This window comes from Manis javanica, chromosome 5 (genome assembly GCF_040802235.1).
Source record: "Manis javanica isolate MJ-LG chromosome 5, MJ_LKY, whole genome shotgun sequence".
Taxonomy (NCBI): domain Eukaryota; kingdom Metazoa; phylum Chordata; class Mammalia; order Pholidota; family Manidae; genus Manis; species Manis javanica.
This window is the reverse complement of record NC_133160.1, coordinates 141,631,864-141,650,648: the sequence shown is the minus strand read 5'-3', so window position 1 is coordinate 141,650,648 and position 18,785 is coordinate 141,631,864. Positions and strand designations below refer to the sequence as shown.

The 18,785-nt window shown below is 37.5% G+C and overlaps 1 protein-coding gene across 1 annotated transcript in view; it reads left to right on the top strand.

Annotated features, from left to right (window-relative positions):
- The first annotated feature begins 2,939 nt into the window (after positions 1-2,939).
- UBE2K (ubiquitin conjugating enzyme E2 K) overlaps positions 2,940-18,785 on the top strand; it is a 63,665-nt gene continuing 47,819 nt past the window's right edge. Inside the window, exon 1 of the mRNA XM_017662459.3 lies at positions 2,940-3,157. Within this exon, the coding sequence (XP_017517948.1) occupies positions 3,095-3,157 (63 nt within the window). The 5' untranslated portion in view covers positions 2,940-3,094. The remainder of the gene's footprint in view (positions 3,158-18,785) is intronic.

The following is an 18,785-nucleotide window of genomic DNA, read 5'->3' as shown; positions in this document are numbered from 1 at the left end:
CCCTGTAATTCCACTCCTAGGAATTTACCCGAAGAAAAGAAGATCCCTGATTCAAAAAGATATATGCACCCCTATGTTTATTGCAGCACTATTTACAATAGCGAAGATGTGGAAACAACCTAAGTGTCCATCAGTAGATGAATAGATAAAGAACATATGGTACATATACACAATGGAGTATCATTCAGTCATAAAAAGAAAACAAATCCTACCATTTGCTACCATATGGATGGAGCTAGAGGGTATTATGCTCAGTGAAATAAGCCAGGCAGAGAAAGATAAGTAGTAAAAGATTTCACTCATTTGTGGAGTATAGGAACAAAGCAAAACTGGAGGAACAAAATAGCAGCAGATCAGAGACTCTGAGAAGAGACTAGTGGTTACCAAATGGGAGAGGTTGAGGAGGGTGGGTGGGAAGGGAGAAGGGGAATAAGGGACACTATAATTTGCAATCATAATATAGGTAGGTCATGGGGACAGTAGTACAGCACAGAGAAGACAAGTAATGACCCTATAGGATATTACTACACTGATGGACAGTGACTGCAATGGGGGGGGGGGTGAGGACTTGATAATACGGGTGAATGTTGAAACCACAACATTGTTCGTGTGAAACCTATTGTATATCAATGATACTTTAATAAAAAAAGTCTCCCACTTTGCCTTCCTCAAGGCACTTAAGTTGCTTTCTCAGAGATAACCATGGTTGTCAGTTTCTTATATGTTTCTCCAGTGATATTTTATGGACTCACAAGCATTATATATTCCTTTCTTCTTTACACATATTGTGGAATACTTTATGCCAGACTATATAATACTTTTTTAGTGAACTTTTTTTGAATAACTGTAGATTTACAGGAAAGTTTCAGAGATTCTTGTATAGTCGTTACTCACTTCTACTGATCTTAACATCTTACATAATCATAGTCCCATATCAAATTTAAGATACTAACATTTAAAAAATATTATCAACTACAGAATTTATTAAGATTTCACTAGTTATGCCCTTTCAGTTCTAGGGTCCAATTCAGGATACCACATTGCATTTAGCATAGTGCTTTTTTTTCTCTTAAAACGTATCTTGATGATTGTTTCACGTCAGTTAATATGCAGCTGCCTCATTCTCTGGAAGGACTCTAGAATGAATTCATATTAATAGCATTTCAGGGCCAATGATTATGGGCATTTAGAAATTTCCAAAATTCTCCCCCAAAGTAATTACCATACTTCCAAGTTGTCTCCCTGTGATTTCAGTGTTTCTCTGAAGTTCCAGAATTTAGATTGGGAACTGAATGAAGGTAATCAATGTAAAGTACTCAAAACTTTTTCACACTGCAAAATAATTTTTTTAATGTACCACCATAAATAAATATAGCATTACATGATTTACATTATGCCAATAATTCACTGTACCACGATCCAAATATAGTTGGTTCCTCTGAGGACCACTAGGGGGCTCTGCTAGAAGGGTTTTTATAATTTATGTCAGTCTGTTGAAGGAAATGTTCCTAGATGATGCTTTAGACTTCTAAACTGTTAAACCTTAAAAGAGATAATATAATTCAGCTTTCTTATTTGGCAGATGAGGAAACCAAGGTTGGCAAAGAGAGCTGACATGAAGGAGAGCTGGAATAAAAATTCCCTTTGTTCCTGTGGTGAGTTTTTTTTTCTTGTGCCTCCACTGAATGTTTCATTCCCAATGGCTATTTCCTTTTCTGCTGCTACAAATTTAGTAATTTTTGGTGAGACTAAGTATTTATGATATTTTTCTAATAGGATACTTTACTAGTGGTTAGGTGAAAGAAGGGTGTGAAATATAAACTTCTAATACCTTTGTTACTTACTCCAAAATGTTGTATTCAGATTACCTCTCAGCACCAAAGCCAACTGCTTATCCTAGCAACCACTTAAATTTCCTTTCAAACTTACTTTCCACTTAAACCATTTCATTCTTATCTTTACTCATTTATTCATTCAGTATTTATTGTCTACAAGCATCAGACATTATTGTTGGCTCTAGGCTTACAGAAGCAAAGCTGCCCCCATTCCCGAAACGTCTATACATTTTTCACTTCAATATACAAACTATTTTCAGATGTCTTAGTTTAGTGGTTCTCGTAGTGTGGTCACTGAACCAGCAGAAGGACAAAAGTCATCTGGGAACTCGTTAGAAATGCAAATTATTACTTCCACCCTATACTCTAGGGATGGGGGCCCAGCAGCAGTATTTTTAAACAAGCTTTCCAGGGATTTTGATGTACACTCGGTTTTAGTTTGGAGGCTCGTTATTATCTAAGTAAGTCAAAAATCCACATCTGGCTTCTAAATCCATCTCAGGCATGTCCATGGAGAACCCGTCTCAAATACTTGTGGTGGGACCCAATAGTGACAATACTTAATTCAATGATTTGTAGTACCTTCTAATGATCGTAGTAAAATAGTGGTACTACAGTGGCTTCAGAACAAAAACGGACCGCTCTACACCAGCAGAAAATTGGCCAGCCTGAGTTCCGGGATAGTGTTTTCACAGTATCATTGAGCCCGCGGGCTCTCTGTCTGGCTGAGTCAGGGAGGCGCTGCAAACCGAAAGGGGCCACATGACCCCGTTAAATTGGACTGGAGCCTCCAGTCGCACGCCAGGTACTAGAAGCCCAAGCTTACCACGTTGGTTTGAAAAAGGGAGGAGGCACAGAGGAGGACCCGAGAAGACCGGGCAGGGCTGTCGAGCGCGGAAGCCGCACCCTCCAGGCCCCAGACGTTGGCAGGGCGGAGCCAAGCGGCCGTAGCTCCAGCAGAGACGCCCGTCGCGTCGCGTCGCGGACTCGCCACTGAGGCGTAAGGGGCTACAACGAGAGCGGCTGCGCCGCTGGGTAGGATCAGCGTTGTGCGCATGCGCGAATCCGGCGCCATTTTGGTGGCCGGGCGCGGAGGTGATTCCACAGTGAGAACTCGGCGGCCGGGTTGGCAGTGGCAGCGTTCGTGTGCTTGGGTGTGAATCGTCGAGGGAGGAGGCGGTGGAGGAAGAGGTGGCGGCGGTGGCGGTGGTCGTAGCGGTGGCGGAGGAGGCGGGTACGACTCAGCTGCGGGCGGAGACATGGCCAACATCGCGGTGCAGCGAATCAAGCGGGAGTTCAAGGAGGTGCTGAAGAGCGAGGAGGTCAGAAATGAACTCTCGGACATCCCCCACTCAGCCCGGGCGGGAGGGCCCTTCCGGGGGCGATCCCCACGTCTCTCGTAACCCCGGTGGCCCTCCTCACGGCTGCCCTCCTGCCTGTGGGGAGGCAGCAGTATCTCTCTCCTTCCGCGCCTTCCCCTCCCTTCCCGGGGCCCTGGGATGGACGGTCTCGCGGCGGGTGGTCTGGTTAGGAGCACGGTTTGGGGGGCAGATGGAGAAGGGGACGCTGCTCGGCACGGTGAGAGCGCCCCTGGGCAGTGGCACCCGCTGAAAGTGTGGCTGTAGGGCGGGGAGGTAGCAGGCCGAGCCTGAGGAAACCCGGGAAGTGGGTTGGGGGAAGGGGAAAGGTGGTAACTGGATCCGGAGAGCCGCGCTGTTCAAAGGCCTGCACTTTTGAGGGTATTCTGAATTACAGTCTGTCAGGCCTCCACTGCCCTTTTAGGGAAGAAAAGATGAAAGTCCTTACTTATTGATGAAAGGAGAAGAACGTTCAGAGTTATTCCCTGTTAGTTGGGTGTTGGGAGAGAAGGGGAGACATAATGGGATACTATTTTTATTTGAGTGGGAGATAAGGGAATTTTCACTTGAGATGGGAAATTAATTCCAATTAGACCATTATGTCATTTCCATTTACCCCCAGTTCTTAGGCCTCTTTTGTATTGACATCTAAAGCTTTTTAAGTAAGTAAAGACAAGTTGTTCTGTGTATTAAAGGCATTTAAACATTTTTTTTTTTGCTAGAAAAATATAATGGAGTGTATGAGTACTTTATTTTAAAATACTGTTACCAAGTTACGGGTCAGAGAGTCTCTCCTTAGACAGTGTCTCTTTGACTCTGTTGTGTTGTGTCATGAAACTTCATTATGATGTCCCTCACAGTTAACTTGATTCATACTTTTGAAAAACAGGCCTATTAAAAACATGGGATTTCACCAGATTAAATACATTGTTTTATCTCCTTATTAAGTGAGTAGGTTTATCCCAATTTAAATACTGTGTATTGTCCTCACTTATTTATATAAGATATTCAGGATGTTCTAGTAATTGAGTCAAAACTGTCAGTAGTAGTAGTTTTCCATACCCAAATCAGCAAGAATGCCAGGTTGTTTTTCTTTCCTGGATTTAACAGGGAAATTAGAAAGTAATACTGAAATGGTTATTATTTTCAACCTGTCTCATACCAATACTGAATGCTATTTGTATTCTTTTATGTTGGTTCTTTGATAATCTTAATGATCTGTGAAATTAAGCATTGTAAGTATGTGATGAGTGATTGACGTAGGTCTGATGGCGCTTGAGCTTATTCCACTAGGTCTGCAGTGATTATGTATCTTTCCAATTAGACATAGAAAAAACAATACTTTAAAATTATTTAAAAATGACAAATACTAGCAGATTTATTGAATGTAGTATATGAGTAATAAATAGTTGGTTATACAGAGCATGTGTATGAACTCTGACCTCTGTATTTGCTCAAGTGCCAAAACACTGAATGGAAGAATGACTTTGTATTTTTGTGGTACAGTGCAGCAAGTGTCATATTTTGTCTGTACTAATAATACAGTGAAACAAGGATTATAACTTTTTACTGAATAAAATATATTCCAGGATAGTAGACATATATTCTGATGAAAGATTGCAGCTAATTTTGTTGCCAACAGCCAGAAACATTTCTTGTGTAACAGAGTTGTACCAGTGTGAAACTTAATGTAAGACTTATAATGCTTTATTTCCTATTACTTAAAGTTGGTGAGTTACTGCTCTTGTAATTCAAAGGGTCTCTTTGCTTTATATGCCATGACTTTTCACTGTAATATTCTTAGTACTTAAATTTAAGCTTACAAGAAACTGTATTGCTCTAGTAATGCATGTTGTTAAAATAATACTGCTCTTTATGTGTAAGGAATAATAAAGCCTCACTTCAAGTAGGTGTAATAGTGTTTCAGAGGAAAAAAACAGGAAATGTAAACAAATCACTTTTTTAAGAACAATACCTTTATAAATCTGGAAGGAAACTTCTTCCATAAATTAGGTTGCAGAGAACATTTAGGAAAGGGTCAGATAATTTAATCTTGGAATGCAGCCAATACATAGCTTTATTTTCAACAGTATTTAATTTCATTGATATTTTAGTAGTCCCAGTTCTATCTGTAAGTGTATTATGTTGATTACTTTCACCTCATTGAAGGACTTATAGTCAATGTGTTTACTTTTTAAGTGTGTAAATGCAGTATTTCGAGTGGCTGGTCAAGTAATCAATTACTTCATCGTGTCACCCATGTAAATCTCTAGTTTACTAAAGTTTATTTCATATGCTTGTGTTTACTAAGAATACTGGTTGACTTAAGTACTTTTTTGAGGGCGGGGTGTTAAGTGCCTTTATAAAGATAGCTGTTTGCTGAATTATGGCCATAAGTTATAAGTTGCCATTCTTGGAGTGTTTTGCTAATGAAAATAAAACTTCCAAGATAAATCATCTTGAAAAGCAAGGTGTAGAATGTATAGTGTGGAGGAGAACACCATTTGTGTTAGAGTGGGTAGGGGAGAGTAGCCGGGAAATATTTGTGTTGGTGAAAGGGTTAATGAAAAAGTAGTAAAATTTTTTACTTTTGTGTAGGGGAATTGAGTGTCTGGGGCAACAGGCATCAAAAGATTCCTTTTGAATTTTGAGTCATACAAATATGTTATTTGCTTAAAATAAATAAAATCATAAGGGTGCCATCTAGGCCTTTTTAAAAAATTCTTAAATTTTTTAAATTTTTAAAAATTAAGTTATCATTGATATACACTCTTATGAAGGTTTCACATGAAAAACAATGTGGTTACTACATTCACCCATATTTTTTAGTCCCCCCGCATACCCCATTGCAGTAACTGTCCATCAGTGTAGTAAGAAGCCACAGAGTCACTACTTGTCTTTTCTGTGCTACACTGTCTTCCCCTTGATCCTTCCTTTACCATTTGTACTTATAATCCCCCTCAATCCCCTTCATCCTCCCTCGCCACCTGCCCTCTCCCACCCTCCCTCCTTTGGTAACCACTAGTCCCTTCTTGGAGTCTCTGAGTCTGCTGCTGTTTTGCTCCTTCAGTTTTGTTTTGTTGTTATACCCCACAAATGAGGGAAATCATTTGGTATTTGTCTTTCTCCACCTGGCTTATTTCACTGAGCATAATACTCTCTAGCTCCATCCATGTTGTTGCAAATGGTAAGATTTGTTTCTTTCTTATGGCTGAATAGTATTCCATTGTGTATATGTACCACATCTTTATCCATTTACTTATTGATGGACACGTAGGTTGGTTCCATTTCTTGGCTATTGTAAATAGTGCTGCAGTGAACAGAGGGGTGCATATGTCTTTTTGAATCTGAGGACTACTTTTCTTTGGGTAAATTCCTAGGAGTGGAATTTCTGGGTCAAATGGTATTTCTACTTTTAGTTTTTTGAGGAATATCCATATTGCTTTCTATAATGATTGAACTAGTTTACATTCCTACAAGCAATGTAGGAGGGTTCCCCTTTTTCCGCATCCTTGCCAGCATTTGTTGTTCCTAGTCTTTATGATGTTGGCCATCCTAACTGGTGTGAGGTGATATCTCATTATGGTTTTAATTTGCATTTCCCTGATAATTTAGTGATGTGGAGCATCTTCTCATGTGCCTGTTGGTAGGCCTCTTTTTTCTTGTGACTGGAAATTCATCCTGTGTCAGGCATTAATTTTTAAATCTGTGAATTTTAAGTAGTTTTAAAATTGGGTAGGAATGGAAAATTGATTTAAAGTACATTTTGTAGTTATTAGTTGAGTTATATAAGTTATGTTGTTTATTATAAGGATGTAATATAACCAATCTGTATTCATAGGTTGTATTGTTAATTACCATTAGTTATTATTGCTGTAACACTAACCACTATTTGTAGAGTGGCTTTCTACTATTTGTTTATACATCATTGCTAATTCTCAAAAATGGGCCTTTGAATTAGATTTCCTATTTCTTAGATGCAGAATTGAGATACAGAGAAGTTTATTGTCTGCAAACGTACAGCTTTAGGATTTGGATCTAGGTCTGCTTGTATTTATATTGTACCACACTGTCACAGTTTGCCAAAGATAGGCATGATTATAATTATTTAAAAATAATTGGGTCTGGTTTTGTATTACCAGTTAAAGAATTTAAACACAATTTAGTATGTTAGTTTAAAGGTGAAAATGTTTAAGTGTTACAGGTAGCATTAAGTGTTACATGTAATTAAAGATTTACTTGCATTTGTTTTATGCAGAATATTTTAAAATTTGAAGGTCAGTGAAGTAAAATGCCCTTCAATCTGTGCACATACTCTTGCTTGTTTTTGTGCAATGTGGTACCTGTAGTTTTTTCATTTGTAGCTGCTCTTTGCTAACATCTTCTATTATTCTCATAAGGTATATTTAAGTCTATGGCATTAACAAATTGGTTTCATGAAAACTGTTGCATAAGTTTTAAGTTTTCTTATGCATTTAAGTGGATTTTTGTATCATCATTAACTTTAATTTATTTGATCTAGATGATTTTCTGTAGAACTAGTCACAAATCTTTAAAAGGAAGTCTCTTGATTTCTGTAGACCATGGTTTCTCAACAACTTTGGTGCTATTGACATTTGGGCAGATAATGAACTCTTTTTTGTGGGTGGCTCTCCTGTGTGTCATAGAGTGTTTAGCGATATCCCTGACTTCTGTCACTAGATGCCATTTGCACAGCCATCCACTCCTGCTTCTTGCCTTTTCTTCCCTGCCAGTTGTATCAAGTGAAGTGTTTCCATACTGCCAAATTTTGAAAACCACTGCTGTAGACAAAACTTTTTAGAAGAATATTTGAGACTACTAACTGTAAGATGTGTAGTAAAATTTATCTAAAAGATGAATGGATAGTAAAGGTACAAAAAATTACCATGGCTACTACTAGCTTTGAAATATTGTTTTTGTTTTACCTTTATAATTAATGATCATCTTTTTCTTTTAAACTTTCTATTTTGATTTAAAGAAAAAGGTGAAATTCCCTGCTGAAAACTAATGTATCCAAGATTTGAACAATGTTTTAAGAATAGAAAAGTTTGTTTTTACAGTTATGTAAGTTACAGTTCTGCAAAACTTACTTAAATAGTGAGCCTTATGGGGCTCTGGGTATGGGTTGAGCAATGAAAGCTTATAGTTAACATATTGGGTTTAAATAACCCCGAGGATTGTCCAAGTAATATTGTTTGAGGTCCATTTCTTGTTTTACTTTACTGTTATAAAGATTTTGATCTCTGTCCATCAGGCACAGATTTATATGCATATGGGTTCCCCTACTATGTCAACCCTTTGTAAAGAATATATATTCTTATTTCCCAGTAAATATGTTATCAGTTGCAATAAAATGAGTTATAAATAGATATTTGGTTGTTCATATGACCAAATATGTATTTCCCAGATATATTTGTCCATCATCCACAGTTCCTGAAAACACTGCAGAGTCTTAAAGGTGGGTGTCTTGTCATGTTAATGAGAGACTTTTGGACCCCCAGGAAGGCAGAGATGGAGGCTGAATTGGCCAATGGCCCAGTAATTTAGCCAATCATGACTATGCAGTGAAGCCCCTCACAAAACCCCTGAGAAGAGCTTATCGCTCTCTGCTCTCTGGGATCTTGCTTCTGTGTTGGAGAGAGAGCTTCTAAGCTTGGGAAACCAGAATGGCTCCACGTGCCACTGAGCCAGGCCCCAAGCTCCACAAGGATAGAAGCTCCTTTATTTGGGACCTAGCCCTGTGTATCTCTTCATCTGGCTGTTAACTTGAATCCTTTATGGTATACCTTATTAAACCAGTAAACTAAGTGTTTTCCTGAGTTTCTGTGAGCTGCTGTAGCAAAGTAATTGAACCTACAGGGGAAGGTTGTTGGAACCTCCAATCTGTAGCTGGTAGTTAGAAGCACAGGTTAGGTGCATGGGGCTTGAAACTGGCATCTGGAGTTGGGGTTGGAAGGCAGTCTTGTAGGATGGAGTCCTTAACCTGGGAATCTGGTGCTATCTCGGGGCAGATTGAGTTGAGTTCTCAGACACCCTGTTGGTGTTTGAGAATTGCTTGGTAGTGTGCATGTGGGAAGACCCCCCACCCCCACCCCAACACACACATTGGAATCGGGTCTGGGAAGCCAAAAGGAGTTAAGCGTAGTTTACCCATTGCCGCAGTTATTGACTGTATTGGCTACAGCTCCTAAAGATTTACCTGGTTGGAGATAGATAAAAATGTTAGCTGCAGAGAGTAAATGCTGTGGGAGTTCTGAGGGAATGTGTATGGAGCTAGGTTCCAAAGGAAAATTAAGACTGACCTCAAGTTTCAGAAGACAGCCCCAAAGGAATTACAGGATACTGTAATTTATAAATAAATGATTTCTTCTATCAGCACCTGAATTGGACCTATGAAGCAGAAACATTTACCTATTTAGAACAGAAGGGTTGCATAGCTCTGATAAAACATAGTTGTGGAATTAGAGCAGCACCTTTTTCACATCGAAGTAAAATATGCAAACAATAATGTGTAACCAATTCTTAAATTAAGAAATGGAATTTTATCAGCAACATAGGAACCTCCCCTGTCCCTAACCCCTTTTTACTCTCTTATGTTTGAGTAAAATAATGCACATAAAGAGTGTATACTAAATAATTGTTTAATTTTGAAATTTTTTCAAGATGCCTTTCAAAATCTTAAAATATATTAATGGTGTCTTAGAAAATATGTTAAAATGTATTAAATATTAGAGTTAAAAGAGACCTTAGGTCTAGGTCCAATTCCTCATCTGTAAGATGGAGAAACTGTTAGTGACACAGATCTGGTTAATGGTGAACCCAGGCTTTTTGCATACTACTTCACTCCACTATTATATGATTGCTTTATGGAACTTTTTTGTGAATAATACTATAAAAGCTGAATGCTAATGAAACTTTAGTACAACAATGAATGACAGTGTAGTATTGAGTATTGCATTTAAGTGTGTTTTCCTTTTCTCTCTTGGTGTGAGAACTTAAATTTGCCAGGAGGCAGATATTTAGCTCCTTAAGCATGGTATGGGAAATTTAGCTGAGTGATTAAGTGTGGGTTTTGGAATTAGGTTTGTTTTGTCCCCTAGCTTTTCTACTTAGTACCTTAGTAACACTGTCTCTTTTCCTATCTGTAAAATGTAGGAAGATTAAGAGAGTCCTTTCAGTGCTTAGAGCAATGCATGGGACACAGTAGACATTCAGTAAATGGATAGCTATTAAGATGTCAAAATTAACTATACTTTCATGTTCTACTGATTGTTCTTTGATCATAAAGGTTTCTCTCAATGGTTTAGTGATAGCTCTCTGTAAATTTGCTTCAAGAAAAGGCTTTGTCTTCTGTGTGCAGTCTGTGGGGCTGGTGGCCAAGGGGAATTCAAAAGAATGTGTGTGGGTCTTGTTGTCAAGGTGTTGGTGAATCTTTCTTCAGGAGACAATTAAAAATTGTTGAAAAGTTTGTGTTCAAATGTCACCTTTCCAAGTGAAAAAAATAGTAAATTATTTGGAAGCCTTTTAGAAAATGCAGAGGTACAGGATTATTTTGGATTTCATGATTTGGCTCTGGTTTCCTTGAACTGGAGCAGGGACCTATGGTATGTAATCTTGAGTTCCTTTGCAAAATTCCTATTTTACAATTTGGTTTTGGAAGCTTAGAAAGTGGCGGTCATGCTCATCTGATGTAATGGTGTTCTCTTAGTAATTCTGAAAAGCTAAGCGAACTCTCTTTCATTTAGATTTCTTGTCCCTTTTCTCACTTTAGTTCTTTGCTTTTACTGCAAATCAAAAATAATTACCTGTAGTTGAATGCTTACTGTTTGACTTTGTATATATATATAAATGGTAGCCTTATGTGATTGTTGTTATTAGTTTTACAGATAAGAAAGTTGTAGCTTTGAAATTAAGTAACTCTCTCAGTATTAAGTGACCTGTTGATAGAACAGGGGTTTGAAACCAGATCTTATGTCTGTAATCCAGATTCAACAGACTCTTAACCCTTTTCTGCTGGGCGAAGTACCCTTTGGTTCCTTCCCCCCCCCTCCCCCGCCAATAAAACAGAACATACATATGACACTCACTTTTCCCTCTTCCATTCTTCTTTTTTTGAAGTAACCACTCTGCTGAAGTTGGGGTATAGTCTTCCCATTCAAATTCTTGTTTTTACTCTTGATAAGCATAGTACTTCAATGTTTTTAAAGGTTTTAAAAAATTTTTTCACAGATCATTGTAATATTCTACATTTCCTACAACGCTCAGCATCATTTTTTTTTTTTGAGATTTATCTATGGCAGTGCATATTGCTTCAGTCCTTTATATAGTTCATTAGTTCTTTTGTTCATTTTACTACTAATGGCATGTAGTTTCAACTTTTAGCTATTATAAAAAAGGATACATTGAACATTATTATAAGTGTTTTCTTGGGCACCTAATAGTTTTTTTCTGTGAATTGGATTTGCAGGATCTGACAGTATTTGCATCTTCTGCATGACTCGTTACTGCTTGATGGTTCTCTTGATGAATGTCTTCCATTTACACTCCATAAGTTCTGGTGTTCTGACATTTGTAAGACTTAGATTTTTGTCAGTTTGATGGATGTGAAATGTGACTTATTTTAATTACCCAAGTCATTAGTGATACTAAGCATATTTTTGTGTCTTTTGGCCACTTAGACTTTCTTTTGCAAATTTAGTGTTTGCATTCCTTACCTATTTTTAAAACTGAGTGGTCTGTTTTTCTCTCTGATTTGCAGGAATTCTCTGTATTTACATAATTTTGTTGATTTCCATTATGTGCCTTGATTTTTAACTTGGTCTTATCTTTTTTATGCTCTTTTTTTTGAAGTTGTGAAATACACATAACAAAACTTGCCATCTTGTATATTTTTAGGTATACAATTTCAGTGGCATGAAGTAAACTCATATTGTCTTAGAAACATTACCACCATCCATCTCCAGAATTCTTTTAAAACTGAAACTCTGTACCCATTACACACTAACTCCCTATTTCTCTGATGGTCAGCCCTGGCATTCACAATCCTACTTTCTATGAATTTGACAAGTCTGTTTGTTATATGCATTTTTTGTCCTTTTATGACTGGTTTATTTCCCTTAATTTTGTCGTATCTTTTCTCTTACCAAAATTTAATTGTAAAGTAGTCACATTTTTCTATCTTCTCCTGTATAGTGTGCTTTCTGTTTTGTTGAAAAAACCTTTTCCTGCTTTGAGCATCATAAAGATGTTCTCATATATTTGGTTCTTAAAAGTTAATTCATTCCTTAACTTCTGTATTCAGGCTTCTATCTCTACCATATCTTATTGAAACTACTCCTTCAGGCATTACAGATACCTTCCTAATTGTCAAGTGCAGAGTTACTGCTCAGCAACCACCCATGTTGTACATCTTTCTTAAGTATATCCATTTCCATTACAGACCTTTCGTCTTTTGGTTGCTCTGATAACTGCTTTTCTGGTTTTCCTTTAACCTCTGTTACTGACTGCCCTTTGTAAGTTACTGATTTCATCCCCTGTCCTCACTGATTTCATCCCCCGTCCTTCATTTATCTCTTGAATCTTTCTCTTTTGCATTCAATTTGTTAATCACCCTAGGTCAGGTCTTCATATCTCAGATGGACTATTTATATTAAAACAGTTTGCTTATTCACACTTACTTCTCTGCCTTGAGTCTCCTCACCCTCTATTCAACCCTCTTGGTTCCTGTCACTGAATTTAGTTTTTAAAATACAATCTTTTCGTTTTCCTTTAAATGCTCTACTGCCTATTGCATAAAGTCAAAACCTTTATACTGTTGTTCTGGCCTATGTTTCTGACCTGTTCTTGTCAAGTCTTAGCACAGTTGCATGTCTGCACATACCCTGGACCCTCACACTTTGCCTCAGACCTTTAGCTATACTAAATTGCTTGCCATTTAGTTGTTCTGTCTGCCTGAAAAAGCTCTTACCTCCTGTCTTTGCCTTTTGAAACTTACTTATCCTAAAATGCCACTCATGATAAGTCTTTCTGGAATGCAGTTTACCTCTGTTCGACAGTGTCACTTCTACAGGATTTTATTAAAGCTGTTATTTTAGTATTGGTAATTGGATATATGTATATGTTCCAGCTAGATTATTGAACTCCTTGAGGATTCTTATTCAGCCTTTTCTCTTCAGTATCTTGCATGGTGCCTGGAATGTAGTAGGCTTAATAATATTTAAAGTATGCCAAAAATAACTTTGACAGGTGTCAACTTTTTGGAACTGCTGCCAAATATGCTTTTTGCATAGGTTTGGGGCAAGCCTATGTTACCGCGTTAATTATTTTCAGCCTGTGTTTGATTTGATTTTTCTGGTGATTACAAATGCATGGCTCTTGTATGTAGCCTTTTCTCTTGAGTGACTGTATGTGCTTTACTTTTAGGTTGCTTTGATTTGTGTGAATCATCCTATTTGGGATTGGCATACTCAATTGTGGGTTATCTGATACTGTTGCTTTTCAGCTATTTTCATAAAACAAATATTTTCTGTTTCATTTTTCCTAAGTCATTCTGCAGTAGTTCCCTTTTAAAAAAAATAGACTATACTGAAGTTTATGCATCTATCTATTGGACATTCTATTATTTCCACGTTCTTGCTTGTGTACATGTGCAAGAATTTTGGGTATATGTCTGAGATTGGTATTATTAGGTTATTTGTTCGGTATTATTAAGCCATAGGTATTTGGATGAGATTTTAGGTGGTTATGTATGTCAGACATTTTTTGTATCTGGGGACTTGATCATACTTTGATTGTATCCTTAGACGTTTACCTAGGTGCTTTATCTCCATCTGCCCATAGGAACTGTGACTGTGAGTCATTGGAGATCTATCTTACTGGTTTGTGATTCTCCATTGCTTAGCACACTGCCTGATAAGCAGGAGGCACTTGTTTTCCTGAATGAGTTCAAGAATTCTCTTAAGCTTCTGGGAGCTCATACCCTACCGCTATGAAAATAATACCTTTTATCTTGTTTCTGGGTCTGGGAAGACTTGAATACATTGGTAAACGTGGAGCTTCATGTGAAGTTGGGTTTTTGGTCTATGTAAGTGTCAGTAGTATAGTCAGATCCTGAATTGCGGTATTAAAATGTCCAAGCCAGAAAATGGGAAATAAGATAGTAGGAAGGGAATCTTTTTTTGCTTTATTTTGTAGTTTTTCCCTTTAAAGATCTCAAGGGTCATCTATTTAGTATTATGTATGACATCTTCTGTATCCCTATGGTTTACTCTTTATAACACCTTTTTCTTAATTTATTCAACAAATATTTATTGAATGCCACCTATGTTGTTAATAAGATAGACATGGTCCATGCTGTTATGGAGTGAATTATGGTCTGGTAAAGCAGTGAGACATTGAAGCTAAAAGTTTAAGTAAGGAGAACTGTGGGAGTGGGGTAACCTAATCTCAGAGAAAGAGTTCCTTGGTAATAATTCTTAAATGGATACTTGGGAAGATAAATTGGAAAGTTAGTAATCATTATATAATCAATACTGTAGAACCATTGAATTGCTTTTTCTCTCTGAAATAACCAATTGCTGTGAATATAAAAGTAGCAAATGTGTATTATTGAATTTTGGAAACTACAGAGAACTATATTTCAGTAGGAATTATCTGTAATCCTACTGCAAGGGATAATTCTTTTCTTTAAAATATTTTAATTTTGTCTATGATATATTTCAAATATACAGAAATTCATCTTAATTTTGGCATTTCTTTCTCTTGTTTTTTTCTATGTATGTACATATACACATATTTAGAATTTTTTTGTTTTTACAATGCTTTGAATATAATTTTCATGTGATTTTAAACCCAGATCTGTAATTTTTAATGTTTTCAGCTGTTTTACCTTACTAGACACTGAGTTTCTCAGTGGTAGGCATCATGGCTCATCTGTCTTTTTTGTCATCAGTACCAAGAGCTCTTTATTTAACAAATATGTGAGGGCTCCCTCTACGCTATGATATGTGCTGGGGATATAGTGATGGGTAGGGTGAGGAAGACAAGTGTAGATGCAATGCAAGAAATATAATATTGCATCTATAATATTATGGAATATTGTTGTTTTCGATTCTTTGTTCAGAAAATGTGTTACTTAGGATTTTAGATTTAGATTGACATCTGAATGATAAGGCCTTGTTTCTAGGGGAAGAAAATTACAGATCAGAAGAAATGTTAATGTAAAAGTACTAAAGTAGGAATGGATGTGCTGTGTTGGAGCAACCAAAAGGATGTTAACCGTGGTTGATGGAGAAGGGTACAAGATGAAGTTGGGACCGTAGTTGGAAGCCAGATCACATAAACTTTCTAAGCCTAAAGTAAGTAGATTGGATTTTAAGTGACTCTGGGAGTCATTACTTAAAGCAAAGGACAAAATCTGTGTTTTTAAAAGACTGCTTGTGCTTTTTTGGAGAATGAATTGAAACTGAAGATGTGAGCAAAAAGGACTTGAGAGTTATGGGTCGAGTTTGGCTGGGTATAAGAAAAGAAACAGTAGTAGTAGTTTTAAATAGGGAAAATATGGAGGATAGAATCCCTGAGTTCCATGGTTAGGGGCTTTTAAGTGTTATAAAGTACTTCTAGTTTTCAATTTACCATTCTTAGGAGTTTGGCCCTTGTCCTTAAACTCTCAAAATGGCTGTCAGAGGTCCAGAAAACATGTCTGAATTTCAGAAAAAGAAAGGTATAAGGCACATTTCATCTGAGTTCCCTCTGCTTAACGAGCTTTCTGAGAAGCTCCATTTAGTGAACTCTTGTTTTTATTTTTTTTCCAAGACTTGTGTCATAACCTGTTTTTGGTTTAAGAGAAGCTAAGAAATATTTTGGATTTGAGCACTTGCTTCCCAGTTAAAGTCAGGGTTTGTTAATAAGGAAAAAGGAGAGAGGAAATGGGTTGGGCAACTTGCTAAGGTGTGGGGGTAAAAAGAACCCAGGAAGATCTTTTGGGAAGCTTTTCTGGGTAGTCTAGGTAAGAGATGATTATAGCTTGGGGTTAGGGTTGAATAGGAGGCTAAAGAGAAGTAGAAATATTTTGGATATGTTTTAAAGGTAGAGTCACTGGAGCTTGCTGGCAATGCAGAGGAAAAGTGAAGAAGCTAGAAAAACACCTAGACTTTTGTCTTTAGCTGCTAGATAGATGGTGGTGCTATTTTCTGAGACGGTAAAGAGTGGAAAAAGCACATTAGAAGTATCAGTATCAGGGAAGAGAAGATGAATTTTGCTTTGTTCTTATTAGATTTTAAGGTGAGGCAATAACAAGCAGTTTAATGAGTCGAGGTCAGATCTGGATAGATTTGGGCATCATAGCTATATATAGATAGTATGTTTAAAGCTTAGACAGAGTGAATTAACTGTGGAGAATTTGGTTAGAAATCAGGGGACAAAGTCCAGGTTTGGTTTTTTTTTTTTTTGTATCATTAGTATACAATTACATGAGCAACATTGTGGTTACTAGATTCCCCCCATTATCAAGTCCCCACCGCATACCCCATTACAGTACCTGTCCATCAGCATAGTAAGGTGCTACAGAATCACTACTTGTCTCCTCTGTGCTATAATGCCTTCCCTGTGCCCCATTCCCTATGTTATTATGTGTACTAATCATAACGCCCCTTAATCTCCCTTATCCCTCCCTACCCTCCCATTCTCCCCAATCTCTTTCCCTTTGGTAACTGTTAGTCCATTCTTGGGTTCTATGAGTCCGGGGCTGCTTTTTTGTTCCTCCAGTTTTTTCTTTGTTCTTATACTCCACATATGAGTGAAATCATTTGGTACTTGTCTTTCTCTGCCTGGCTTATTTCACTGAGCATAATACCCTCTAGCTCCATCCATGTTGTTGCAAATGGTAGGATTTGTTTTCTTCTTATGACTGAATAATATTCCATTGTGTATATGTAGCACATCTTCTTTACCTGTTCATCTACTGAATGACACTTAGGTTGCTTCCATTTCTTGGCTGTTGTAAATAGTGCTGCAGTAAAGATAGGGGTGCATATGTCTTTTTGAAACTGGGCTGCTGCATTCTTAGGGTAAATTCCTAGGAGTGGAATTCCTCGGTCAAATGGTATTTCTATTTTGAGTTTTTTGAGGAACCTCCATATTGCTTTCCACAATGGTTGAACTAATTTACATCCCCACTAGCAGTGTAGGAGGGTTCCCCTTTCTCCACAACCTCGCCAACATTTGTTGTTGTTTGTTTTTTGGATGGTGGCGATCTTTACTGGTATGAGGTGATAATCTCATTGTGGTTTTAATTTGCATGTCTCTGATGATTCAATGATGTGGAGCATCTTTTCATGTGCCTGTTGACCATCTAATTTCTTTTTTGGAGAAGTGTCTGTTCAGCTCCTCTGCCCATTTTTTCTTTTTTTTTTTGAGAGGGCATCTCTCATATTTATTGATCAAATGGTTGTTAACAATAAAATTCTGTATAGGGGAGTCACTGCTCAATGTACAATCATTAATCCACCCCCAGCCTAATTCTCGTCAGTCTCCAATCTTCTGAAGCGTAACGAACAAGTTCTTACATGGTGAACAAATTCTTACATAGTGAATAAGTTCTTACATGGTGAACAGTACAAGGGCAGTCATCACAAAAACTTTTGGTTTTGATCACTCATTATGAACTATAAACAATCAGGTCAAATATGAATATTCATTTGATTTTTATACTTGATTTATATGTGAATCCCACATTTCTCCCTTTATTATTATTATTGTTTTTTTTTTTTTTTTAGTAAAATGCAGAAGTGGTAGGTAGATGCAAGATAAAGGTAGAAAACATAGTTTAGTGTTGTAAGAGAGCAAATGTAGATGATCAGGTGTGTGCCTGTAGACTATGTGTTAATCCAAGCTAGACAACGGCAATAAAACATCCACGATGCAGAAGATTTCTCTCAAAATAGGGGGGGTGAGGTTCTAAGCCTCACCTCTGTTGATCCCCAATTTCTCACCTGATGGCCCCCCCTGCGACTGTGCCTGTCTTAGGTTGATTCTCCCTTGAGGAATCTTACCCATCTCTGGCTAACCAGTCATCTTCCGGGGCCATACAGGGAAATGTACAGTTGGTAAGTGAGAGAGAAGCCATATTGTTTGAAAAGGATAGCTTTTTACTTCTTTGCAGATTTATGCCCTGTGGCTTCTATGCCCACCCAGCATTTGTCTTGGGGTATCTTTACCACTTGGAGGAATTATGATACTTGGTGAATTCGATATGAGGCACGGATTCTATTTAAGGGTTGTAATTAGGAAGGAAGAAGAAAAGCTATAGAAGTAGCAGATGGAAGAAAACATGGGAAGATTGATTATTTCTTTGACATATCTTCTTGTAGAGTAACTTATGCATGTATTGGTTTTAAACTACTAATTAAATTGCGCACACACATTAACATAATAGGAATACAGTTACATAACCAAAGCAGATCTATAATTACCAGCTATCTCCAGTGAAGCCAAGAAAACCACTTAGGCACCCTAGGCATTTGTGAAAATTTGTCTATGATATGATGGATATTGTCCAGCTGTACTTGAACAG